The 26,821-nt window shown below is 47.1% G+C and overlaps 1 protein-coding gene across 10 annotated transcripts in view; it reads left to right on the forward strand.

Annotated features, from left to right (window-relative positions):
- The window catches only part of BOC (BOC cell adhesion associated, oncogene regulated), a 78,250-nt gene that overhangs the window by 32,616 nt on the left and 18,813 nt on the right, over positions 1-26,821 (forward strand). For 8 of the 10 annotated variants that reach the window (XM_027521442.1, XM_027521519.1, XM_027521199.1 and 5 more), the window contains 2 exons: positions 8,142-8,323; positions 8,999-9,277. In XM_027521442.1, the coding sequence (XP_027377243.1) occupies positions 8,227-8,323; positions 8,999-9,277 (376 nt within the window). In that variant the 5' untranslated portion in view covers positions 8,142-8,226. Of the gene's footprint in view, positions 1-8,141; positions 8,324-8,998; positions 9,278-26,821 lie in introns of those variants that run through there. The other 2 variants (XM_027521278.1, XM_027521668.1) reach the window with 2 other exon arrangements.

Raw genomic sequence — 26,821 nt, forward strand, 5'->3', positions numbered from 1 at the left:
TGAGAGAAGGGAGAGGAGGCTGGAGGTGCAGAGTGGAGGAGGGGGGCGTTGTGGAAGGCTGTAGAGGTGGGGTGGAAGGGATAGGCGAGGAGGAAAGGCCTCATAAATATTCAAGAGGAGCCCTGAATGGAGAGAGAGAAATAAAGCAGATGGAATTCGTGTTAAAGAACAGCACAATCACCCTGTTTTGAGCCCTCCAAAAACAAAAAAAAAGAAAAGCGAATGGCCTTCTAGGAGTGTAGGAGCTGCGTTTATCCAATTAGCAGGGTTGTCAAATTGAATTTATATGGAATAGGGGTGGGGGGAGTGAGAAGCGAGTGTGGAAGAAAGGAAGTGGTTTTCCTTTTCTCTCTTTTTTCTACTTTGGCAATAAGGTTTGTAGAGTTTTTTCCCTCCGTCTTTCTGTCTTTAAAAGTAGATTAAAAAAAAAAAAACACAACTCTTTGAGGAAATGAGACCATTTCAGGAAAAGATATATGTGATAAAGAAATGAGATCCCTCAGTAACTTTTTCCTCATACAGTGGAGGTGGGAGAGGATTAAATTGTCTAGTGGGCAAATCAAGAGACCAGAGCTCTTTACTTGAAGGCAAAAGTAGCTTCTCTCTGAGGGGGGATTCCTCCCAGATACTGTGTCCAGACTCTTCCTTTCCCCTTGGCTGGATGGGAAAGGAATCTACCTCCCAGAGAAGAAAGAAGCACTGTCCATGTTGGTTAGCAGCTTGTTTAAAATTTTGGGTTCGATGTGAATTGGGATTAGCTAATCTCCTCAAAATGCATCTGATTATATACTCCTCTTCTCAGAACCATCATAGTTGCCTTCTGCCTATGATGTTAATTTCCATCTCTTCTTCCTAGTCTTCTGTGGCATGACCCAATCTCAATTTCTTCCTTGCCCCTTCTCATTCCTTTAGAATGGTCCCCATAGTGGGGTGCAAACTCCAAAGGGGAGATGCAAGATATTCCATTAGGGCACTGGAAGAAAATAGTAGAGATTCTTTTAAAGGTTTATTTCTGTCCACAGAAGGAATAGGAAAGACATTCCATTTTTCTGATATTTAGTATCAGGATTGATGATCATGCTTTTAGTCTATACATTGGGCAGAGATCCTCATTGCTTGGAAGGCGTGACAACAGGGACCTCAGTCCATTAATCATTCACTCCCCAGCTCTCCTGTTCTCTGTTAAGTGGATTTACAGATTATATTATTTAGTTTTAACTAAATTAACCCTCACAATCTCTTCAAGTGGCTTGAAGAGATTGCTGCAAAGAAACTAGGTTGAAGAATATGCTGATAATCCAGGCACTTGTAAACAGGATGAAAACAGCAGAGCTGACCCTTCTCAAGTCACATTAGGAGGTAAAAACAGTAATACTGGAATCACATCTGATGAGAACTCAACAAATTAACTTTCATGCAGTCCCTTTGAAAGAGATTACATCCATATCATTAATGATAAATCTAATCCTAAATAGGCTTTCTGCCTTAAGGTACTAGCTTAATGATATTATAAGACAGTCATGATTAACATGTCATTAAAATATGGTTTCACTTTTACCTACTCTTAAATTTTAGTTTGGCAGTATGTGCATTTTATTTGTAAATAAATATGTGTGTATTAGGGATATTTGCCCAGAACATTTTTCTCATGAGGGAGCAAAATCAGAAAGGTTAGGAGACCACTGTTGAAGAGAAGTGTCTACTTGATGCACCGGCCTCCAGACAGACTCTTCCCACCAGGTTAGTGTCATCCTCCACATGCCCTCCAGCTCTTTATATGCATATCTCAGGAAGCCCAGTTTCAAACCCAGTATCCAGAAAAGCTTTTCCTGAAGGCCTAGAATTGAAAATGCTTTCCTCCCTCTGATCTCATTTGCCACTTCCCATTTGTGACTAAATTGGTGACCCATTAAGGTTTTGGAGTAAATAATGCTGAAATTGTTAGATGAGAGTAATCTCAAAACTTCAGTGGTTCTATGCAACAATGAATTATTCTGTCGCAGACTGTGCAGTCTTCTTCCATCTCGTAGCTATGGTTTCTGAAACACGGGATGTGGTCCATTGGCAATGGAAGGAGGGAGAAGCAGTCCCCCTATTCTTTAGCTCTTGACTGTCTTGGCCTAGAAGTAACACAGAACATGCTCACTTACACATCAATGGCCGGCACGTGTCCCATGGTCACGTGGCCCTAAGCCAACTGCAGAGCAGGCTGCGAAATGAGGAGTTAAAGGATATTTGCACTGATTGACCCACGTTCCAAGCTTTATTTCAAGCTTCTCAGGACAGAATCCATCTTCTAGTACAGTACCTTGCATTTGTTGTTTTCTGTCGCTAAGTCATGTCTGACCGTGACCTCATGGACTGTGGCCTGCCAGACTCCTCCTCTGGTCTCCACTGTCTCCTGGAATTGGCTCAAATTCATATCCTATAGATGGTGGTCTGTAGGATAGGTCACGGTGATATTTTTTTCTTCTCAGTAGTTATAATAATATTGTAGTACACATAGTTTTTTTAAATAGAAAACACATGCACAAACTTTGGATAAGGAATAAGCTAGAAACATATCAGAAGCTGGCTAGAGCATGACTCATGCTTAGGACCATCTAACCACTGTTGTTCTTCCCTGTGTGATCTCAGAGTGGTCTGGGTAGATGTTCCAGATACTAGTTTTGAACTGTATTGCCTAATGTACACTAGCCCTATTGGTTAATGTAAAATTAAAAATTAATTTCTTTAGTCTTACATTGGCAGGTAAAGAACTCATCTACCAATGCAGGAGATTTAAGACACGAGTTTTGATCCCTGGGTGGGGAAGATTCCCTGGAGGAGGGCATGGCAACCCACTCCAGTATTCTTGCCTGGAGAACCCCAAGGACAGAGGAGCCTGGCAGACTACAGTCCATGGGGTCGCAAAGAGTCAGATGTGACTAAAGTGACTTATCACAGCAAACAGTAGCCACACTTTAAGTACTTAATTGCCACAAGTGCCAGTGGCTACCTAGCAGTTTGGACAGTACAAATATAGAACATTTTCATCATTGCAGAAAATTCTATTGAAGGCATTCTTGTGAAGAACAATAAGAGATTGTTCTAGATTGGAATCTAAATGGTAAAAGAATGAAAATGACGACACAGAAAGTTATTCTTGTAGCTAATGATCCAGGTAACATTTTTATGCATAAGGAAGTAAATTCAAAAACATTCTAAATTTGGTTTAAAAAGCAGTTTAAAGCAGTTGGTTAATGTGACCCAGAAAGTCTTTGAGAGGCAACTGTCAGTATAGTAAGAGCGTTGGACTGGGCGTCGGGAGACCTGACTTGCAATCCTGGATCCCTATTCCTAGTTGGAAGACTGGCCATCAGCTTCTCTGCACCTGGCTTTCCTCATTTAGAACACCAGATACCTGTTAGGTGTTCTCCTGAGGTATTATCTTTTCCTTGTGCATGCATGTGTGCTAAGTTGCTTCAGTCATGTCTAACTCTTTGCAGTCCTAAGGACTGTAGCCCACCAGGCTCCTCTGTCCATGGGATTCTCCAGGCAAGAATACTGGAGTGGGTTGCCGTGTCCTTCTCCAGGGGATCTTCCCAACCTAGGGATTGAACCACTTATGTCTCCTGCATTGGCAGGCAGGTTCTTTACCACTAGCGTCACCTGGGAAGTCCTATCATTTCCTCAGGTCCCTCCTAATTTAAAATATTTCCCTTTAGTTACATCTGTGGGTAAAAGCTTTTTATGTTGAAAAAAAAAAATGCCCTTTCTTAAATGCTGTTCCTGGATCTGCCTACAGTCACGCATTCAGCTGTCTGAGAGCTCAGTTCTGCCCAGGATTTCCCCCATGTCACTCCTCTGTGCCCGCCTCTGTGCACCAGGACCACCCTCCTTCTTGAGCCCAAGGGCTGCCAGCCCACACCCTCCAGGCACTCAGCATCACCTTCTCAGGGCAAAACTCTCTGCCTTGGGAAAGGCCTGTCTTAACTCCACAGAGTTGTGAACATACGGAAAAAATGTAACTTGGGGTCAAGAATACTTCTTTTTTCATCTAACCAGCCCCCATCAGCCAATGGAATAAGAACATTGTCAGATCTCATTCTTGCCCCTGAAAGGGTGTTTTTAAGAAAGACTCTCATGCGGCATGGGCGGTGGAGTGGTGAGCACAGCTGCCTTCCAAAGAAGGACGCTCTGTGCTGTCTGCTGCTCTCCTGTGCAGCTCCTCCTTTTGCTGGTCATGGGACACCCACAGGGGGTGTTTGGCATTTTAGATGTTGGAGGCTTCTCTCTGCGAGAGCTACAGTGCATGGCTGACCGGGGGTGACATGTGGCCTTGGGTGCCCCTGGCTCACTCTCGCTTCCGCCGGCCCTCTTGGGAGAAGGTGGAGCTGGCCTCCTCCAGCTGATGATCGACTCTCGGTTGTTTGTAATTTTCTCTCACAAAATAAATACTCCAAGGCTGTAATTTCTCGTGCTTGGTCTCAACCTTAGACGTGTATTCTGCTGCTGTTGTTTTTGGAAAGTTTCAGAAACGTCTGCTTGGAGATTATTTCAGTGGGAACATGTATGTCAGCAGTTCAGCTTCTTGGATGCACTTGCTTTTATTTTTCGTGTTCAAATAACCCTTAAAAATGGAAAGTACCTAGGCCTCAGTGAGGAAGTCATGTCAAGAATTCGTTTTCCCTTCGCTCTTCTTCTGATTTTTTTTCCTTGCTCTCTTTTCCTGAAAATACGCAGAGAAAATAAAAAGGATCTACACAGACTTTGCGTTGCCAAGAAAAATAACAGGCCTTACTGTTGCCTTCACCCAACTTTGAAATTCTACCTTGTTCATTTCACAGTGGGACAAAGTTGCACTGCAATTAGGTACTCCAGTTAAGCCCCACTTGCCTTTTTTTATCATTAAAAAAAAAGTTCTCAGAAATCTATATTTTTGCAACTATTTTTCTAAACCAAGCCGTCTAGGTCACTTGGTCCAGGAAGTAGCTCGGTTTCCCCAGCTGCTGAATAAGACACATCATAGGCTGGGGGACCCCTCCACCTCCATACTGTTGTCAGAGTTTCTCTGACACGAAGGAGACCCCACGGGTCCTCTTTGGGCTCATTGAGGGGTACCTGCTTACAACCCTGTCATGGGGATTCATGAGTTAAGTCCTTTCTCCCTCTTTGGACACCTGCTTCCTCAATCTCCTCCCTCCCCAGCTACATTCTTTCCTCCTCGTTGCTTTTAAAAGCAGGATGGTGTGGCTGGCACCAGTATTGGGGTCTGTTTCCATTTTGAACCTTATAAATCAGGCAGGGTGCAGAAGTAACAGGAATTGTTTGGCTGGTCCTCGTTAAGCAGGAGGGGGTCTAGGCTGAATTTCCTCAGTAAAACCTCTGTCAACTTTACAACCCAAACACCTCCGTGGCCACCACGCACTAGGGTAAGAAACAGCCGTCCTCTCCTCCTCTGTCGGCTTGTCTTCTTCCTGCCCTTTATTACTTTGTCTTCATTCTGCCTCCCTGCTACCTTCTTCCTTCCATTCCTCCTTTCTTTCTTGGAGCATGGAAAGAGCAGGTCATGAGCAAGCAAGTTCCCTAAAATCCTGTAACTGGTCACTCATGCCATATTCTAGATAAATATGTTATTTCATTAAGGGAAAGTAGAAAATTAAAACTAGGATCTGGGTGATTAAAACTAGTATCTGGACACCAAAGGCTTGCTTTTTGGTTTTTGTGTGTAACTGTATTAATGAACTTTTCCTTAAACAGGGATTCAGAAATCTGAAAATTAAAATTTTACACTGTTAAAATTCCTCATTGCTCTGCCTCATCCTGTTCAGAGTCAGTTCATTAAGCACCCACTGGATGCAGAAAGCTGGTAGGAAAAAAACATGAAAAGGCTACTATTGTGGTTAAAAGCACAGAACTTTGGAATGAGCCCAACCTGGTTTCATTCCAGGCCTACAGTTATACGACCTTGGGCTAGTTACTTACCCTCTGGAACTCAATTTCCTTGCCTATAAAATGGGGATAATGGTCCCCATCTTATAGAGTGATTCTGAAGATTAAAAGCATACCTCATGAAAAGAGCTTAGCCAGGTACCTGTAGTGGTAACAGGCATGCCTTCCCAGTCATGCTCGCATCCTTAGCAGCTTTCCTTCATTTCACTGTTCTAATAGCATGGATCAATTGGATTGTCTGAAAAAGAGCAGAAACTCTATCTACACCTAGAAGAAAAATACTTGTCAGGAAAAGTTTAACATTTTCTTTCAAACCTCTTTTAGAAAATGTTCCTGTCCTTTTCCAGAACAGTGGAGGAGACTTGGGCGGTCCTCTGATGTCAAGGATACGAGGCAAAGGGAAGGATTAAAACTCAAGGGGAAAGGCCTCTTTCCTAGAAAACATTGCAAACCCCAGTGTAGAGCTGGGTTCAAGATCTGGTTTGGAGGGGTGCTTGTTGGGCAGAGCTATGTAGCCCTGTTCACTCAGCAGCCAGGTGACAAGCTGAAGAGCCAGAGGAACGTGGAGAAGGGAAAGGTTTAGGCAGATCTTAAGTACTTCCTAGCACAGAGCAAGAGCCTCAAGCCCACCCTTCAGCCCATGTGTGAGGAGCCATGGGGGTTGAGAGGCCCAAGACGAGCTCTGACACCAGCCCATGCAGGTAGCCAGAACTCGAGAGACTGCAGAGCTGACACAGCTCTCAGTTGGGCAGCTTAACCCCTCTCTGAGTTTTCATGGTTGACTGTAAGTTTTGGAAAGAGTTGCTGGTTAGATAACTGGTCCAAAAGAGTTAGCACTTTAAATCTAAGTCACCCTCCTGGACATAATTATGAAAACTGCCACGTGTGCGTGCTTCAGGAAGATGCATCCACTGCCTAGGTCATTGTGACGCTGCCTCCGGGGACCTGAAACTCTGAAGTCTCCCTGCCTGATAGGAGGTTGGCACACCTGCCACGTTGGTCTCATGCTCTTTATAGAGCAGTGAAAAGCACAGACACAAGACCGTGGTTTAGGCTGTGACAGAAGTGTGCACACGTTTGCCTCTCTGTGATTTTGATGAATCCTTTAAACACCGTAGCCTAAATGAGGCATGAAAAGTAATATTGTGGAAGAGGAGAAGGAATTAAAATTCTCAGCAGGCAAGAAGAGAGTGGCTGATAGCTGAGATCTGTCATCCAGTGGCTGGAGGAGCAGTGCAATCTGGATCCCAGAGACATGTTCTGGGTGGAGATGCAACACAGTGTCAGGAGTACAGACTTTGTAGAGATGGAGAACACTAGAATTTCAGCACCAGGGGCAGAGAGAAGAACAGGGGCTTTGGATGATATGTGATTTTTTTTTTTTTTTTGGTCTGTGTTTGTGTCTGGGGGTACAGAGGTTACAGACAAGCTGAGGAGGGTTGGTTGGTTCCAGGAATCAAAGAATGTTAACAGAGATGTTGGTGATGAGCTGGTATGAGTTGAAATACATCTTTCATGAGGCTTGGAGACTTTAGGGATGTTACTTATTGGTCATAGTAGTCGTATCAGTCGCTCAGTCATGCTAACTCTTTGTAGTCCCATGGACTGTAGCCACCAGTTTTCTTCTGTCCTTGGGATTTTCCAGGCAAGAATATTGGAATGGGTTGTCATGTCCTTCTCCAGGGGATCTTCCCAGATCAGGGAAGGCATCGGCAGGTGGATTCTTTACCACTGCACCACCTGGGGGTGTTAGTAATATCACCTAAATGAGGGATGCAGGTTTCATTCATTATACCTGTGACAGCGCTACGCACCGTGGTCCGTATTAGTGGCATGGCATGCCACGTGGCTTTGGACACCTGGGCTCCTCAAAAACATGGTGAAAACATCTGCCTCCTTTCCAGCATCATTGCTCAACATTCACTGTCCCCAGCCTGGGACATGGCTGCAGGTCTCAGCCTCTCCATCTGCTGGGCTCTCCTGTCCTTGTGGCTATGGATACCCTGGGCAAGGCTCTGCCATTCTTATCATGACATCACCTTCCAGCTCAGAGGAGCAACTTAAAAGCAGCTTATTTTAGATAAGAAATGGAATGTTGTGTTCCTTGGTCTTCCAGCAGTCCAGCCAGGTCCCCTCTTTGGATGTCACCGCCATGGGAGTGTCCCAGGCATTCTCACCACGGCCCTTTCTCTCTCTCTTTCTCACAGCAGAGCGTGGCAGGGGATTGTAGTACCTCTTTGAGTGACTCTGGTGGCTTCTGGGACATTGGCTTTGGACCCTTTGTGACGCAGCATGCCTCGTGGGATGATGGCGATGCAGAGAGGAAAGCAGCCCGAGGTCACACTCGCCTGCCTCCTCTTGGCTGCGGCGGGCTGCTTCGCGGACCTGAGTGAGTGTTTTCCTTGATTTCTCTGAGGCCCCCTGGGAGGAGCACTTTGCCCCTAGTGTCAGAGAGAATCATTTGACAAGGACCCTCTAAAAAGGCCTTCTTCCTCCTGGATTTCTTCCCACTGACCTTCGGGGACATGTTCAATAATATGAGAAATGAGCTCAATTACATCATATTGGTTGTTACTTTGCTGTTTTAATCATTTCAAACATATGCTAGGGAAGAATAAGAGTAATAACTGAACTGCCTTTATTGAGCACTTACTATATGGGGTTACAGCAGGCAGTTTATATGCATTGTGTGTAAGCTTCCCAGCAATGCTGTGAGCAATATTATTAGTCCCATTTTACAGATGAGGAACTGAGACTCCAAAAGGCTAAAGTCACCTGGCTCAGAAGCGGTGGCAGTGGGATCCAGATGCAGGTCTTATTCAAGTTCAAAGCTTGAGCTCTTGTCATCCCACCATACTGCCACTCCAGTCTACCTTCTGGGAACCAGGCCAGGTTGGGGACTGGACCTAAGGTCAGCAGAGTTTCTTCAGAGAAGGGTCAACCCCTCTCTGGATGGCTCAGCTCTGAAAGGCTGCCTGGGAGCTGTGCTTCTGAGCACGTTGTGCTCTCGATTTCTTGGGGGGGGGGGTGTCAGTTCATCACTGCATCCCTGTTCTTCCTCCAGATGAGGTTCCTCAGGTCACTGTCCAGCCTTCTTCCACTGTCCAGAAGCTTGGAGGAACCGTGATCCTGGGCTGCGTGGTGGAGCCCCCCTGGATGAACACCACCTGGCGCCTGAACGGGAGGGAGCTGAACGGCTCAGACGACAGCCTGGGCATCCTCATCACCCGCGGGACCCTCGTCGTCACTGCCCTCAACAACCACACCGTGGGCCGGTACCAGTGTGTGGCCCGGATGCCTGCAGGGGCCGTGGCCAGCGTGCCAGCCACCGTGACACTAGCCAGTGAGTCGCGCTCCTCCGCCCACCTCCTACTCTTTCTCTGTTCCCCATCCCAATCAACACCCACCCTGTTAGCCCTATCCTAAAAGGGGCCTTACCAGCTGACCTTTCTGATCAGACAGTGGTGGCCGCCCAGTTATCTCCAGTGTCTGGGGGACCTTTGTGCTCTCTGGCTAGGGGCCATACCAGGAGTGAGTGTCTTTCCCGAAGGAGCTTGACATGGTTGACCTGTTTCTGTGGGCCCCAGAGCTGGGCCATGCCATGCCTTTCTACTTGGTCACTCTGTGGTCTTAGATGGGGTGGTGCCAGCTCTTTGCTGCCTGCACCCCACCGCCCTCCCCTGCCCACTCCATCCTCACAGCAGTTGCAGGCAGAGCGTGTACAGGGCTACGCATGGTCTGAACAGATACTGCGCATTTCCTCTTGGCCTCCTGCGTCTCTGAGGGGCAGGCCTATTCCAAATGCCTGGAATAGAAACTAGAACATGATGGAAAGGCAACTATGTGATAAAGAGGGAGAGAGGAAGAGATGAGGAGACAGTTCGTCCAGAGAGGATGCCAGGAGAAGTCTGCTTACCACTCTTACAGTAGTTACGACTTGGATATACTGTTGTGCCCAAGCTTAGTGCACACAGTACCTGATTTGCCATGGGAAATGAAACTTGGCCGATTAGAACTCCCGAAGCTACAGAGCAGCCCTGGCACCTGTTCTTATATGCTGAGTCCATGGCCAGGAAACATTTAGCCCTTGAACAATGCAGGGTTAGGGTTGCTGACCCTCTAGACAGCTGAGACTCTGCATATAACTCATAGGGGTCCTCTGCATCTAAGGTCCAACCAACCTCTGGTCATGTGGTACTGTAGTATTTATTATGGGAAGAGACCCATGGCCAAGTGGACCCATGCAGTTCAAACCCTTGCTGTTGAAGGGCCAACAGTATTAAGAATTACTTCCCCTTACCTGCTGGCCCAGTCGGTAAAGAGTCTGCCTGAATGCTGGAGACCCTGGTTAGATCCCTGGGCCAGGAAGATCCTCTGGAGAAGGAAATGGCAACCTACTCCAGTATTATTGCCTGGAGAATCCCATGGACAGAGGAGCCTGGGGGCTACAATCCATGGGGTCACAAAGAGTCGGAAACGACTGAATGACTAACACTTTCACTTTCTCTGCTGGCTGAAGTGTAGGGAACGGGGAACCTTGTTGAGAGTTTGATGGTGTTTGGACTTACTCTTCGAGGTCTCTGTCCCCTCAGCAGTGCCCCTTGTCCCAGACACCCTGCCTTCATATCACCATCATCGTCTCCCTTGTTGATGTTGTAGTTCTGGGAGGTTGGGGTCCTTATGTTATGGGTCATATCAGAGGCAGGAAACTTATAAAATGCTCCTGAAAGTCAGCTGGGCTCCCTGAAGTGTGAGGCGTGAGTCCTGGGAGGAGAGTGGTGAGAGCTGGGAAAGTAGAAAAGCAGCGGGGGAAAAGGCCCTGCATTGCCCTGGTTTCCAGATGCCTCTGGCCTTCAGTCTGTGGGAGAACAGATAATAAGACAGAGGCTGCCACAGAGTGCCTGTTTTCTTGGGAAGCAGTCTAGCAGCCCTGCCCTCTGCTCTGAGGACGCGGGGAGGAAGGCAGGGGGTCCCCAGCTACCCTCCTGGGGGCAAGGCCAAGGGGGAGCTGCATCTTAGAGCCCCCACACCGTGGGAGCCACTTTTCCTTAGTGGCTGCAGCAGAACTCACTGACCCTCAGCGCCACACCTCTAGACAGCAGGCTTAGAGTTCAGGTTACAGTCAGGGATCAGTGAGGGAGGCAGGCCCTGGGCCCCCAGCTGTGCTGGTGGGTTAGGGGAGGATGCTTCATTCAGGTGAGAAGGTGGGGAGGGATCATCTTGTCATAGCAAGAGGGGCTGAGGTCAGAGCTATGCTTCTTACCATCATACTTCTCTTGTATAATTTTTTAATGATAATTAAAATGACACATAGAAAGTTTAGAATATACAGAAAATGTCTCCTCACCATCCTCGCAGAGCCACCATCGTCATTTTAAAACATACCCTTCTAGCCTGCATCTGTACCCGTATTTTTACAGCACTGAAGATAGTTACTATCTTTAGTGTCTCCCCTTTGACATTGTAGGACAAGCATTTTCCATTGGCCGTATGATCATATTTACATTTTTTGTTGAGTATAAAGTGCATCCAGTAAAGTACACAAAGTGCACTAATCTCAAGTGAACACTTTGATGTGTTTTTTGCATGTACATTCTGTGTAACCACCTCGCCAGCAGGCTCCTAGTTCATCTGTCTTCTGTCACCCACCAGAGCAGAAGCACAGTTGTGCATGGCCCTGGGACATCCCAGAGTGACTCCACTCTAAGGTACTGCACCCTTCTCCTAGTGCTGAGTGAGTAAGTCCCTGCCAGTTGTTCATCTTTACAAGTAAGAGGTGCTTTTTAGCAATGTTTGTGTCTTTGAAGGGAGCCACTGCTCCTCTAGGAGGTTTGGTACCCTGCAGATAGTCAGCCCTTGTCTGTGAAGATCCAGGAGACTCTGTAACTTGGCCCACTCAGGAGCTAGGCTACACCTTTCACTGTTTGGAGGAAGGGAGAGCTGGAGAAGAGAAGATTTATTTTGGAGCACTTCTTCTACTTCAAGGTGAATCTGTGTGAGGAGAAACAATTTATAGCCTTTATTTTTAAAAAATTCCTGGCCCCTCTTTCTCTGGTGCTTGAAGGGATCTGCAGTTGGCAGTGAGGACAAAGGGAAGGGTTTGGTTGCAACCCAAGGAGGCACAGGGAGAGAAGAGGGGGCTTGTGCAGAAGCCGAGGCAAGTCTTGTTTGAAAGCCAAGAGCTATTGGTGTGTCACTTAGACATGAATCAGAAGGGAAATGTTTGGGCCTGACCAGAAGATGGATGGAGAAGTGCTGGAAATGGAGAGCAGGCCCGCAGGGTCTGTATCCTGGGACAGAGGGAGTTGGTGGACTGGAACTACAGCCTCCCAGACTTGGAGGAGGCAGTGACGGGGTGGCGGGAAGGTGGGAGAAAGGGGTGCTGTCTTTGGGTTAATGCCACGGGGGATTTGGCCCAGACTCAGCAGCTAGATTAAGTTTCCGAAAGCACATTCCTGAGCAGAATGAGGGCTGTGTTTTGCCAGTTGGCTGGTGTGCGAGGGAGGCTGAGCCGGAGAAGGGATTACAGGAGGCACGGTCTGCATTCAGAGGTGAGGCTGGGCAGCAGCGTGCTGGCGCGCACACACGCATGCATGCACACCCGCAGTTGGTGTTTTCAGGCTTCCTTCTGCTCCTCTCCGCCGTCCTCTTCTGTGTGCATTCAAACAGTTATCCTCAGACAGAGCACGTGCTGTTTGACCTCCCTGGCAGGACGCTGCCTCCTGTGTCTTAGTGAACTCCCAGAGATCATTGGGGGCTTCCTATGATGGGGGCTAGAACCTGGCTTGAGGATCCAGGGATGTGGAGGAGGCTGCCAACAGAGCTTTCCTGGTCCAGACCACTTTCACTCTGATGCCAGGGGGTGTACTTGAACTCCACCCCTGCCTGGTGGCATCAGGTAAAATGGAACACATGAAGCCTCGGTGGTGCACGCCCACCCTCTCCTCTGAGTGGTCCTGCCCACATGGAGACCTGCTGTCCTTCCTATTCTCCTCTATGGAGAAGTATTTTTTCCTGTTTCACTTAAGCTTTCCTTGTGGTGAATCTCTCTTGTTGCTAATGCTTCACTTCAGACCATCTTGTCTAATTCTTTTGAAATGTTTTTACTTTGATCTCCTTTCTTCTTCTAGCCTGTCTTTTCATAAGCTTGATACCCAGAGGGCAACCATTCCACATGGCTCTGAGGGTCCCACTCTACGCACCTGAACCAAAAGCAGACGTCGCCCACGGACACCTCATTCCTTGTTCTGGCCCCCAGACGGCCTTAGCGTCATTCTCCACACAGCATAGCAAGTAAACATGACCAGTTCAGAGCCGCATGCCATGGGAAGGCTGTTTCCTGTCCCTTACCATGTCCAGTTATCTACCATTCAGATAAACTCCTACTTTCACTTTTTATCTTCTTCCCTATCTTTTAAATTAATTCTTCCAGCTATCCTATCATCCCCAGATCCTACTGGTACTTGGAAATAGGCAGTAACTGAGGGGATATTCTCTATCTGGGAAGATACATAATTGTCTCTATGACTTGACACTGGCTAATGTGAAGTCTTAAGGTGGTGCTAGTTTAGTTGTGAGCAGATCCATAACCCCTCCGTAAGGTCTTTAAGCCCTAGGGCCAGTCAGAGAGTGATCTTTCTTTGGTATCAGAGATCAGAGGCAAGGCAGCGGACAGAAGAGGTAGGAGTTCCCCTTCGGCAGCTGTCTCCATGACTCTGTGCCTTTGAGGAAAGGTCAGAAGGAGACAGGGGCCCTTTGTTACCATAATTTAACCCAGGAGTGAAATGAAGAGCCAAACTGGTGTAATGGAAAAAACATGAAACTTAAACCGAGGATCTTTTAAGTTTTAACTCTGCCACTGAAGAGTTCATGTAGCTTTGGACAAATCCCTTCATCTCTCCGATGGTCACAACTGTGAAATGAGCTCAGTACTGAGTACATCATCTGTCTCATGGTTTTGTTTTTTAGAGACTCAAATGAGAGAATATATGATAGTACTATTTTGAAGCCGGCTTTATTCACTCACCCATATGGTCAACACATATTTGTGGAGCATCCTCTTGGAGGGGGCTCTGGGGCCCGAGCTCTGTGCTGGCCAGCTCCGTTCTGGGAGCAGCCCTTAGGATGACACAGTCCAGGGGGCCAAAGCTTCCATCTCAGCCAGAGCCAAGAGAGAGGACTGGCTTATCGGGCAGAGGACAAACCCGTTTCCTGTGAATTTCGTAGCTCTCTCTCCACACATGTTCTCCAGCCCAGATTCCCACCTCCCTGCCACTTTGAGAGCAGCCCACAGTGTCCCTGCGTGTATTTTGTCTCTGTGGCCCAAAGAGGTGTCCGTTTATGCCTTTGTTGGTTCACTGATGCATGTAATTGCAACCAGGCAGCATGGGCAGGCTGGGCCAACCCTGGCCCTTGGTGTGGTTAAGTTCCACACACAGAAGCCATGTCTCTTTCTCATCTCCCTAAACTCTGAGTCCCATCAAACACTTCCTTAAGGTCTTCTATGCTGTGACCCTGAATTAGAACAGGCCACTAAGGCCAGTTGTTGAAATTTTCTTAAAACATTTCTAGCTTCCTTTATCCTTGTTTTTAGTCAGGGTTCTCTAGAGAAGCAGAATCAATCACTATACACACACACACACACATATAGACACACACATGTAATTTTAAGGCTTCCCTCATGGCTCAGACGGTAAAGAATCTGCCTGCAATGTAGGGGACCTGGGTTCCATCCCCAGGTTGGGAAGATATGCTGAAGAAGGGAATGGCAACCCACTCCAGTATTCTTGCCTGGAGAATCCCCATGGACAGAGGAACCTGGCAGGCTACAGTCCATGAGGTCACAAAGAGTCAGACATGACTGAGTGACTAAGCATACATGTAATTTTATGGAGAACATATATATAATTATACACACACTCACATGTATGGGGAGAGAGAGAAATAGAGAAAGGAAAAAATAAAGAAAAAGATTTATTTCAAAGGATTGGCCCACATGATTATGGAGGCTGGAAAGTCCAAAATCACTGGGCGAGCCAGCAGGCTGGAGATTCATGCAATCCACTAGGGAACCAGGAAACCAAACATTCTCTAGCCCTGAGTTCAATAGCTTGATGTTTTGCAGGTTGGTGTCCTGAGAAGTAGGGAGTGTTTAGAATTTACAACAGCGCAGTAAGACCTGCTCTGGGCTATTGAGGATCTCTCAGTCTGATGGAGAAGATGGACTGCAGTTCCTGTTAGCCACAAAACAAGTCAGTCAGAGCCATGAGTTGCCTGAGGGACATAAACAGATTTTAATGGGAATTCAGGGGAAGAGTCATTCATTTGCATTTCAGGGAATTGAGGAAGACTCAAGGTTGAGCCTTGAAGAATGTGTGTGGGACAACCTTTATCTCCAGTGTTTTGAGTCCTCTCATCTTTCTCAGGCCTTCAGCTAAGTTCAGCTCTCTACATTGTGTGCTTAGACCTAAGCCCAGTGCTGTTTCTGGGACGGTGCAGATATTTCACAGTGAGTGCGGTCAGATTCTGAAATCAGGATGGGGTAACAGTCACCTGGTGGCTGTATTTCCCTAGGAGAGGAAGGGGTCTGCAGCTGAAAGCTGGGTCTGAAGCTACCCGCCAGACTGAGCGTGAGTCTGCCTTCTTTGCTGGGGGAGCTCTAGACAGCTCCACATGGGGGTGTAGTTGGAAAAGGAGAACTAACTTGAGCTTGAAATGCAGCTGTTTTATGCCCATACATGCTGTGTGCTTTACTTTGCCAGTTGGACAAGAATGAAAGATACTGACTGCTAAGTCGCTTCAGTCACGTCCAACTCTTTGTGACCCACTGAAACATAGCTTAAATGCCAAAGGTACTGAGCAACTTGAGTACCTAAATAGGAGATGACCTATTTAGGAATACCTTACAGCTTTAGGTCAGAGTCACAGTAACTCTTTTCTGCTTTCTACTAGTACAGGCAGAAATTCACACCTCACAGGAGTCTCCCCTGGTATTCATCTTCAAAGGGCATGGGCAATACTAGTCCCATTGGTCTGGGACAAGCGCTCAGGCAAATGTGTGGTGTAAGCTCAGGGCATCATGGCAGCAACTTTCTGCCCCACACAGCCAGGGTTCTAGTTCTCTATTTAGCAACAGTCAATATTTACCACACACACAGACACACAAAGACTCAAAAATTCCATGGTGCATCTTCTACCAAGGACGTGCTTAGAATTCCCCATTCGTCTCCTCAACCTATCCTTGGTACACTCAGCCGCAGGCTTTAATAAAATCCTAGGTCCATTTTCTAAGCTAAGAGAAAAGGGAAGGACCACACAGTGAGTTAAGCAGGTACAACTATAGATTCAATGAGCCAGAACAGACTTGGAGAAGCCTTTTGCCCAGGAGGATGAGGGAAGTGTTGATTAGTTTGCTTGAAATCCCTGGAACTCTAAAGAACATGATGTATGATGGTTCCTTTAAAATGAAAACGAATCAAGAGAGAAAATGAGTTCCTTTGCTCCCCTTTGTTGTGTGTATGTGTCTAAGAGTTTAGGGATTTCCACTCTGATCTTGTTTGTAGACTTTCAACCATTTTTTGGAATCTAGTATTAGTCCCAGGAACTATAGAACAGTGAGTCTGTCTTGCAAATGGGACAAAATGCTTAAATAAAACACTGTCACTTAACAGTGAAGAAAAAAACGGTTAAGCAAAAGGGGGGAAAACTTACTGAGGTAGAAACAGCATGTTTTTTTTTTTTCTGTAGGAAAATTGTGCTTAATTTTTAGTGATGGTGCTCCTTTTTTACTTAAAAACATTTGAAGGAATCATAGAGTAAGACTCAGGCTACAGGGTGACACTTCAGCACACCTCTCAGCCCTGCCTCCTCCTCTAGACGCAGCAAATCTGCCATTTCCTTGGCTCATCTCTCACTTTCCCTGGGTGCTCTGTCTGCCTGTAACAACTTCCTTTTCATTCCCATTCCCATAGAATTCCCACCTCCCTTAGGTTAATAAGTGCAAGTTGCTCAGTTGTGTCTGACTCTTTGTGACCCCATGGACTATATGGTCCATGGAATTCTCCAGGCCAGAATACTGGAGTGGGTAGCTTTTCCCTTCTCCAGGGGATCTTCCCAACCCAGGTCTTCCTCATTGCAGGCGGATTCTTTACCAGCTGAGCCACAAGGGAAGCCCTGGTGGCTCAGACAGTAAAGCGTCTGCCTACAATGCAGGAGACCTGGGTTCAATCCCTGTGTCGGGAAGATCTCCTGGAGAAGGAAATGGCAACCCACTCCAGTACTCTTGCCTGGAAAATCTCACGGATGGAGGAGCCTGGTAGGCTACAGTCCATGGGGTCACAAAGAGTCAGACACAACTGAGCAACTTCACTTTGGGTTAATTCCTTCCTTCTTGGTGATCAACCTTCAACTGTCTTCTCCTCTAGGAATCTTTTGTTGACCCCTCCTTGACTCCCCAGGTCTGGAGTGGGGTCCCCTCTTCCGAGCTCCCTGCCATCCTGTGTTCACTTCTCTAGGCCTCTCCAGCCACCGTCTCTTTGCCCTTCACCTCTGTGATCACCACACCACGGCACATGCTTGGCCTTCAGTGAATGTCTAGGGAGAGGCAGGCTCCCAGATAAGATATGTTGAAGTCTAGAAGATCAAAAAGAGCATGCAGAAGGCAGACAAAGATTTCTTCACCCGACTGTGGTATAGTAGAAGTTTTGAGGAAGTAAATAAGAAAGGATGAAGCAACACTTGGGATGTAAACAAGCTGAAGATACAAATAAATTTAGGAAGGGTTTAGAAAAATTGATGGATGTCAGAAGCATAAAGCATAAAAGAAATTAAGGTATTGGTGGAAATTCTGCAGCCTTTGAAGGCAGACGCCAGTGACTGTGGCTGCAGTCCTACCAGGTGCCTCATAGGATCTGTCAGAGAGGGTGGGCAGATGGCACGGTTAGTCACCACTGCTTTTAGGACTACACAGTTCCCGTGTGTGAGTGGAGGGTGGGGGCAGTGGGAACCACTGTGGACTCCACTGGCCTTAAGACACCGCCCCTACCCCTTCCACCTGGAATTCTGGTTTTTCAGGGACACACTGAAGGGCTCACGTCCATTGTTCCTCTGAACGCCTTGGCTTCGGTCTTCTCTCCTCTTTCTTCCTGTACAGGCCGCCAGCCAGCCAAACACTGTGCCAGGAACCAGTTCTGGCTCTGATGAGTCCAGACCACCGGGGTTCACATTAATTTTCCCATTGCTAAGTTTCTAGTTTATATTTGGTTGATCAGAGAAATATGTGTGATGTGGGTTGCTGGCAAGTAAATCTTTTTTTCCTTCTTCTCTCTCTCCCCAGTGTATTTTTTCAAACCATTTTATTCCTTCATGTAATCCAAAAGAAACTCCCTAGTTCTGCTAGCCAGCCCTACCTCACAGCAGCTCTGGAGTCAGATAAACGGGATGGTCTACAGACGTTGTCTCTGTTCATCTGGTTGCCAGACTCAGTGGAGAAACGACTCCCATCCTTGACTTATTTTCAAGGATTAATAGCATTTCTCGTACTCGTGTGTCTTTTTTAAAAAAATATTTTTAATTGGTTCAAGCCAAGAAATTCCTGAAGCATTAGGCCAGTTTACTGCAAATCATTGAATGACACTGCAAACTAGGTTCTTTCTATTTTCCTTCTCCTTCCTCTCACACTCCTCTTTTTATGCCCTGTCTCCTGTCGTGCCCACCTCCACTCTTGACTTTGATCTTCTGCCCTCTTCCCTGTGGCTCTTTCATCTCTTCTCCACCCAGAGCTTTTTCCTGCTACTCAAATCTGGGTGCACACCCCACCTTAATTCAAAAGAAAGAAACACACGATTTAACAACTAATGTGCTTGGCATCTGCAAAGGTGTTTTTTTTTTTTTTTTTTACCCTCATAGGAACTGTTTTTATTTAAGTAAAAGAGAGCATGCTTTACTTTCATCAGAAAGTGTGTTTGCGAAATTTCATGTCGTGTTTCCATGGCTGTCAGGAGAGCGCTTTGGAGCCAAAATTATTCATGCAATTGAACAGGCAGAAAAAAAAATCCTAAAGAGAGCAAATGTATTTGTCCACTGTTCCAGCCTGCAAAAGGAGAAGTGCTCATTCCACCAGCCCCCCTTCTAAATTGCCTGGAGATCGAGGTAACCTAATCTAGGCTGGCACACTGGTGAAGGTGGCAGGGACTACGCTTAGGGACACTACTTTTGTGAACTGTTATAGCCAGCCTACGTGTTGCTTTGTCTTTTCAATTAAAGCCCCCCATGGTTAGGAACTATGTCTTTATCTTCTTGGTATCTTCTACAAATTCAGCCTGGCTGAGTGAATGAATAGTGAACATGAATAGTCTGGAGGGATGGCATTGTGCCAGATGCCAACTACAGAATATGCTGATTTTGCTCAGCTTTGTGGGCTCCCATTGGGTCTGACTTCAGTGGTCTATGTGCCAGGGGTACGGACTGGTGATAGGCTTAGTCACTCCCCAGAACGCGTGCCTCAGAGGCCTGCCCATCCCGCAGTCAACCCTATTCACTCATCAAGAACAGGCAGTTCCATGTCTAAAGGCAGCACCATCAGGCTCCAGCCTCCACTCCACTTCTGCAGTCCATCACCATGGCTTTCCACTTGTAGAGAATTTTCTTTCAGAGGCTTGATCTGGGGGTTGTGCCAAGCCATGGCTCCTCAGGTGACTTGGAGACCAAGAGTTATGCTGTGATTCTCTCCCCATCCGTGAAGTAGTTCAGGGCAAAGAGCCCAACCAGGGAGGCAGGTGTGGGACCCTTCCCCTGCTCAGACCACCTCCAAGTCCATCCGTAGAGCAGTGAGCCGTGCACTCTTAATTTTACTCACCTTGTACCTTTGCCACCTTTCAAAAGGTGCAGGGCCAGGCCACAGGGTCAGTGTGTCACTGGGCTACTCCATTAGGTGAAATCTTTCTACACTTTGTAACACTGCCTGTAGACGCAGGAAGCCATTACAGGGACAAGTTGAGCCCTGGAAGCAGGAGAGCTGGGAGATGGAACGATCAGTCAGCCCAAACTTGCTGATGGCCACGAGGCTGCCCAGCCGCGCTGGCAGCACTGCCCAGTGAGCCTGATGTGGTGCCCCTGCAATCGGTGGATCGCGTCCAAGCTTCAACAGATGAGTGCAGGCTTGTCCTGTGAGCCCTGAGAACAGGCAGGAAGGAAGGGCAAGACTGACCAGACACAAGAAATACCTGGATGGATTAAAAGCCAGAATGTTTGTAATCATTCAGCTGAACTGATGGAGATGGGAATGTTGGTAACTCTAGGCAGCCTCTATCTGAAGGCACTGTCTTACCTGACTTCTTTCTTAAGCAGAATTGCACTTTTAATTTGCACCCTAAGGGAGGATGCTTCCCTGATAGCTCTGCTGGTAAAGAATTCGCCTGTAACGCAGGAGACCCTGGTTTGATTCCTGGGTCAGATAAATCACCTGGAGAAAGGAACAGCTACCCACTCCAGTATTCTAGTATTCTGGCCTGGAGAATTCCATGGACTGTGTAGCCCATGGGGTCACAAAGAGTCAGACACGACTGAATGACTTTCACTTTCAAGGGAGGACTCAGGGAGAAGAGGATCAAATGAGGAAACTCCTTGAAAGTAAAGGTTAGGTTTATTGATTACATGGGGGCATTTTGTGGAGGCACAAGGCACCATGTAATGGGGCACGGAGAGTATATAAGAACTGAAAGATGAGCCTACAATGAAGATCTAACAATTCTGTATTATGAGAATGTAAAAACAAACACTAAATATTGTGATATAATTCATAGATCTACTGAACCTTTTATTCATAAAGGAAAGATCAAGGCTAGAAGGTGGAGAGAAAGAGAAAGTAAGTCAAAAGGGGCTCAAGATAAAACTTGTCAATTTGTAGTTTCACGAATGAGCCTGATGGTGACAGCCACACTCACATGCCTCTAAAAGTTTTTATTTTCCTTCTTTTTTCCCCACGGGCAAGAAGGTAGGAGCCTGATGTATCCTGGGAATGTGAAGAGAAAAGTCAGAGCACATTCCATGATTGTATCCAAACAGATCCCTGTCACCTGTGTATCCGAAGCTCCTATGGAAGTGACTTATCAGAAGATAAAATGTTCCGTTAAGAAATTGAGTGCTTAGAAGGCAGGGAACTGGGCAGGGCTCTATATGGAGCCTAAGATATTCGACTTTCTCAGAAAGCACAAAGTTCTGGGACTAATAAAGAAGGTCTGTAAACTCAAGAGATGGCCCCAAAGACCAGGGCTTCTGACCTGTTGAGAGCTGAGGGACAAGAGTGGGCCTCATGGCATTTGATTAGTGCAGACAAGTTAATAAAATAGCTGGAAGAATACACAGAGAGGATGCAAAAGAAGGGTCTGAGGGAAGGTAAGAGGATTAAAGCTGCAAAAACATTCCTCTAATGGATTTCTCAAACACACCAGCCAACAGGCAAGGGCAGGTGTCCTGTCAAACCATTTCCCCCATGAAACCTGATCCATCATTCTGCAAGGAGACTGGAGGCCTGCTAACCCCATTTGTAACTGAAGGGCCTGCCCCTTATTCCCAGGGAAGTGCTCTGAGCAGCGCAGGGACTCGCCAGGAAACTTGCTTTGCAGACAAAGGGGCCTGGGAACAGGCTGGTTTCCTTCATATGCAGCCAACTAGATCTCTCTGCATCTGCCTCTCATCTGGTGGCTGATTAAGCTGTTATTGATCATGAAGCCTCTGCCCCTCCCTGGCCTCCTTCCTGCCCAAAAAATACTAGAAAAGGGGGTGCTCTGAGTTTCAGATCGCTCATCACTTCATTACTCTGCCTTTGATCCCTTAGTGAAACTCAACTTTTGCTCCACCAGCCAAATTGGGAGCATTTGTCTAGTGAAGCAACAGCTAAAGCTTAAGCTCAGGGTGTGGGGTGGGGGGAGGACAGGGCCCGGGACCCAACTGCTGCTTGCTTGTTTTGAAGCCAGTAGGCTTGCCTGCCAGTCGGCCCTTGTGGGGAGCTAGAAACCCAGCTGGGGTGTCCTGGGTCCTGCCTGCCTGGGCTGTTGTGCACATGTTGGCATCAGAACAGAAGGGCTGCCCGGCTTACCAGTGCCCAGCTTGTGCCTCCCTCAGTGCACAGCCCACTGTCTCCAACCCAGCAGTGAATCCTTGGAGTGCGCAGAAGGCCCCCAGAGGGGCCTGGGGTGTGTAGCATTTTCCAGTCTTGAGTCAGTGAGGTGTGTACATGGAGGAGAGTGTGCTCTGTGCACAGATAAGTTCTCAGTTACAGGGAGCAGGAGCCCGGGGCTAAGCTGGAAATGGCATTCTGATGCCAGACTCCTTTCAGTTACTCACATCTTTCTTGCAAAATGCTTTGTTAGGCTTAAGTATATTCTTGCTTGAGGCAGATTTTCTTGGAATGAAGTAAAGGAAGAGGGTGAAACAAAAACTCAAAAACTCTTGGTGGAGTAGTTTTAGATTTATTAGAGCGTGCAAGAGACATGCTTCTCTGTGACTGAGGAATTTTCCAGATGCCCCTGGGCTCACGTGCTCACAGCTCTCTCTGTGGGGAGTCTCCTGACTTGGCAGGTACCTGTGCTGAGGAGGATTAAGGCTTTTGCATTGCTGAGGTACTTTGCTTATGAAAAGCAGGTAGTAACATCCAGCTAGAACTCCCTGAGCACAGGCTGTCCACCCTTTCCCACAGTCCACCATCCTCCTCGCTGAGAGAGAATGCATCCGCTCACTTGGCTGAGAGGTTCAGCCAGGACTGAGCTATGGATTTTGGGGGGCCCAGTGCAATGTGAAAATATGAGGTCCCTTGGTCAAATGTTATTTAAAATTTCAAGGCAGTGATAGAGCATTAAACCAAGCGTTGGCCTCTTCCAAGTGAGGGGCCAGGCACAGCTGCACAGGTTGCATGCTGACAAAGCTGGCCTTGGGCACCGTCTTCCAAACTGTTCATTCAATAAGGACTCAGTGAACGTGGTGCCTCCTGAAGACTGTGCAGTGGGGCTTGGGGCTGGGGCACGGAGTCCAAAATTGATAGTTTGCCCACTAGGAATTTGCAATTTAGTTAGGATTGGATATCATCAACACAGCTTCCCTCATAGCTCAGTTGGTAAAGAATCTGCCTGCAGTGCAGGGGACCCGAGTTCAATTCCTGGGTCGGGAAGATCCCCTGGAGAAGGAAATGGCAACCCACTCCAATATTCTGTCCATGGAGAATCCCATAGACAGAGGAGCCTAGCAGGCTACAGTCCATGGGGTCGCATGAGTCAGACATGACTTAAGACAGTAAACTACCATCACCAACATAAAATTAAATAATCATGAGATGATTCCTTAAAAACCCAGAAGGCTCCACACCCACCCAAAGGAAGGGATCCACGAGAGATCTCACCTTGACCCACAGGAACCGCCTGTGTTCAGCCTGGAAAGTGAAATGGGTCTATAGAGATGAACTATGCATTCTGTCATTTTTACCACACTACTTGGTGAATAGCATGTATTTCTTCTAGTGTTATTTTCATTTCAGTTATCGTATTCAACTCTGGTTGTGCTTTATACTTTCTTATTCTTTGTTAAAAAGCATCTTGTAACTTCTCATCCATTCTTTCCTCAAGTTCTTGGATCATCTTTAGAGTCATTGCTCTGAACTCTTTCTTGGTAGATTGCCTGTCTCCACGTCACTCATGTGTTCTTGGGTTTTGTCTTGTTCCTTCTCTGGAACATATTCCTGTCGTGGCATTTTGTATCTGTATTTGTATGTATGTGGAAGGTTAGTTATGTCTCTCAACCTTGGAGAAGTGGCCCTCTATAGGGGATTCCTGTGTATCTCAGCCTTACACTCCCTCTTGCAAGGGACCTATGTACACTCCCTATGGCCAGGGACCAGCAGGTCCCAGGGGAGGTTCTGACCTGTGTTTGCAGACTCAGTTCCACAGGCTGTGTGATTTTATTTTTCTTGCTTTCTGGTGTCTGCCCTCCCAGTGTGTGACTTTGGGCTAGAGGCTTCTGCAGGCTTCCTGGTGGGAGGGGCTGGTGCCTGTCTACTGGTGGGTGGAATTGGGTCTTGGCCCTCTGGGGGTCAGGACCATATTTAAAGGTGGTGTGTGCTCAGGAAGTCTTTATTTTCAAACATTTATTTATTTGGCTGCATCAGGTCTTAGTTGCAGTGCATAGGATCTTCGTTGAGTCATATGGGACCACGCAGTGCACAGACTCTGTGCGGCACAGGCTCAGTAGTTGCTCTGAGGCATGTGGGATCTTAATTCCCCAACCAGGGATCTAACCCGCGTCCCTTGCATTGCAAGGTGGATTCTTAACCATTGGACCACCGGGGAAGCCTCTCAGGAAGTCTTTAGGCCTGCCTGTTAGTTGTTTGGTGTGAGGTACCCCAGCACTGGAGCCTACAAGTGTTGGGTGGGGTCAGGGCCCAGTTTTAATATCCCAACAAGATGTCAGCCTTCAGGTGAGTACTCCTGGATATGTTCGCCACCAGCTTTTATGTCCTAAGAGAGAGCCATAGCCAGCCCCTGCATCCCCGGAAAACCCTCTAAGACCAGCAGGTAGATTTGGGCCAGGGTCCTGTGAAGTCACTACTTTTGCCCTGGGTCCTGGTATGCATGAGACCTTGTATGCATCCTCCAAGAATGGATCTCGATTTCCCCCAGTCCTATGGTACTCCTGCGATCAAGCCCCACGGGCCTTCAAGGCCAAATGCTCTGGGGGCTCCTGCTCGTCATACCAGACCTCCCAAGCTGGGGTGCCTGCCATGACCTCAGCACTCTACTGTCACTCCTATAGGAGAATTTCTTTGACATAATAATTCTCCAGTTTGTGGGTCACCCACCCTGGGGATATGGGATTCGATTATATCTCAAGTGTGCCCCTCCTACCATCTTGTAGTGATTTCTTTGTGTTTGAATGTAGAGTATCTTTTTTGTTAGGTTCCAGACTTTTTTACTGATGGTTGTTCAGTGGTTAGGTGTGATTTTGGTATTTTTGTGGGAGGAGGTGAGCTCAAGGTCTTCTATGCTGCCATTTATCCTAACAACATGTATTCCTTATTTCACATTTATTAGACCTGTTTTACCTCTTTCCTGTGACCCTGGAAGTAAACACTCAAGAAATATTCTGTTTTCAAAATATCCACACTTAGATAAAGATTGGCCACACTTGGATAAAGAGTTGATGGAAAATTTGTTGTGCTAAGCCCTTGAGCTCATAATGTCAACCCAGCTCAACTACAAAATCTGAGTTCACAAATAACATGCATGGGCATCTTGTACCTGACTGGAGGGGCCCAGCTCCAAGATAGTCATTCATTTGGTCATCTAGCATTCACTGAGCATCTACTTAGGCCAGAGGACAAGATAACAACACTTGGTCCCTGACCCTAAAAAGTTCACAGTTAAATATTGGAATCAAAGGGACAATGATCCTTTCATAGAAATAAAAGGGCTTTTTCCTGTGCTGCTCTGGCTCGACTTGACTAAGAGCTTCTAGAAAGTTGCGTTAAGTGGGAAACCTCCTGACCTCACTGAGTGCCATGATCACAGGGCTCTCCTTGGTGACAGTAGTTTGTTTTTGGTAATTACCTCATGTCTTCTGTGAGAAACCTGACTCCCAACTGCTGCTGTTGCCTTGTCTGGGAACGAACCACACAGGCAGGTGGAGTCTTGCTGTGAACTGCAGTTACACTGTGATGGTATCAGTTCTCAGGAGCTGAGTAGAATGTGGTGTGGTCAGCACTCAGAGAGGGTGCCTCCAGGGCTTTCTAAGCACCTTTGTGGGGAGAGTGTCTGGGTAAATATTTTCCTCTCTCTTATCTTATTCTCTATTAGTTTTATTTCCTCTCTTAAATTAAATTCAGCTACAGTCCTGAAAACCGAATTTGGCATGTGGTTTTGTTGCACAAATAGCCCATTTTGTTCAGGGACATCAGTGATTTGGCTTCAAACAAAGAGAGTTTTGTTGTGTGGGCTGTTGGATTGTTTGGGAAATATCCTGCTTTTGTTCCAGATGGATCTCCATCCAATCCAGTTTAAATCCCATCTTCCTGCCACCACGGCAAGTTAGAAGAGACTGCAGCCTGGTGTCAGGACCTCGGTTCCCCCGCATTCCACTGCCATTAAACCCCACTGGAGACATTCCTCTCTGCCTTAGAAAACCCTTTGGGTACCCACAATCTCCATCCCCAGCCCAAAGACTGAATTAGCCATGATACGACTTACTGTTGGCTCTTTGTTTCTGCGGATGGGAAACCCGAGGTTACGCAGGCTTTCCTATAGGTGTAGACTATAAGCACGGTACAACACGATTTTATATAAGGGACTTGAGTATCTCCATTTTAGTAGCCACTGGGGCACCTGGAACCAATCCCCAAGGATACTGGGGGAGGACCGCATAGCTGTGCATAGCAGGAATCAGCCTTCTGGTTGTAACTATGGTTGGCTATCAAGCAGAATCTCAGGCCTTTCACTTTTTGATGTGGATATCGGATTAGAAGGCTATTCTTGACTTAACTGGAAAAAAGACATAAGCATTCTCTGTCATTGTTCCTTTCAGTCTCCATGAGCTGTGCCAGGACATTTGTGCCTTGACCATGACCCATTTCTAGCCAGGTTCAGTGGGGCCAATGGGCCTAGGCCCCTTGCTGCCTTACTTAGGTCAATATAAGAGAAGAGGCTGGTCTGTGTCACAGGCACCATTTGATGGAATTCTCTACACTCACCCACCGGCAGCTTATATACACCCAGTTGTACTCACATGAAGTGATGCAAGCCACACATTCCCTCCTGTAAACTCTAGACCACAAACGGCTGGAGGAAGGACTCAGAGCACCCCCAGAGGACCCCTCAGCGTGTGAGGTTCTTGCAGCTGTCAATTGTGA

This window comes from Bos indicus x Bos taurus, chromosome 1 (genome assembly GCF_003369695.1).
Source record: "Bos indicus x Bos taurus breed Angus x Brahman F1 hybrid chromosome 1, Bos_hybrid_MaternalHap_v2.0, whole genome shotgun sequence".
In the NCBI taxonomy this organism is placed as follows: domain Eukaryota; kingdom Metazoa; phylum Chordata; class Mammalia; order Artiodactyla; family Bovidae; genus Bos; species Bos indicus x Bos taurus.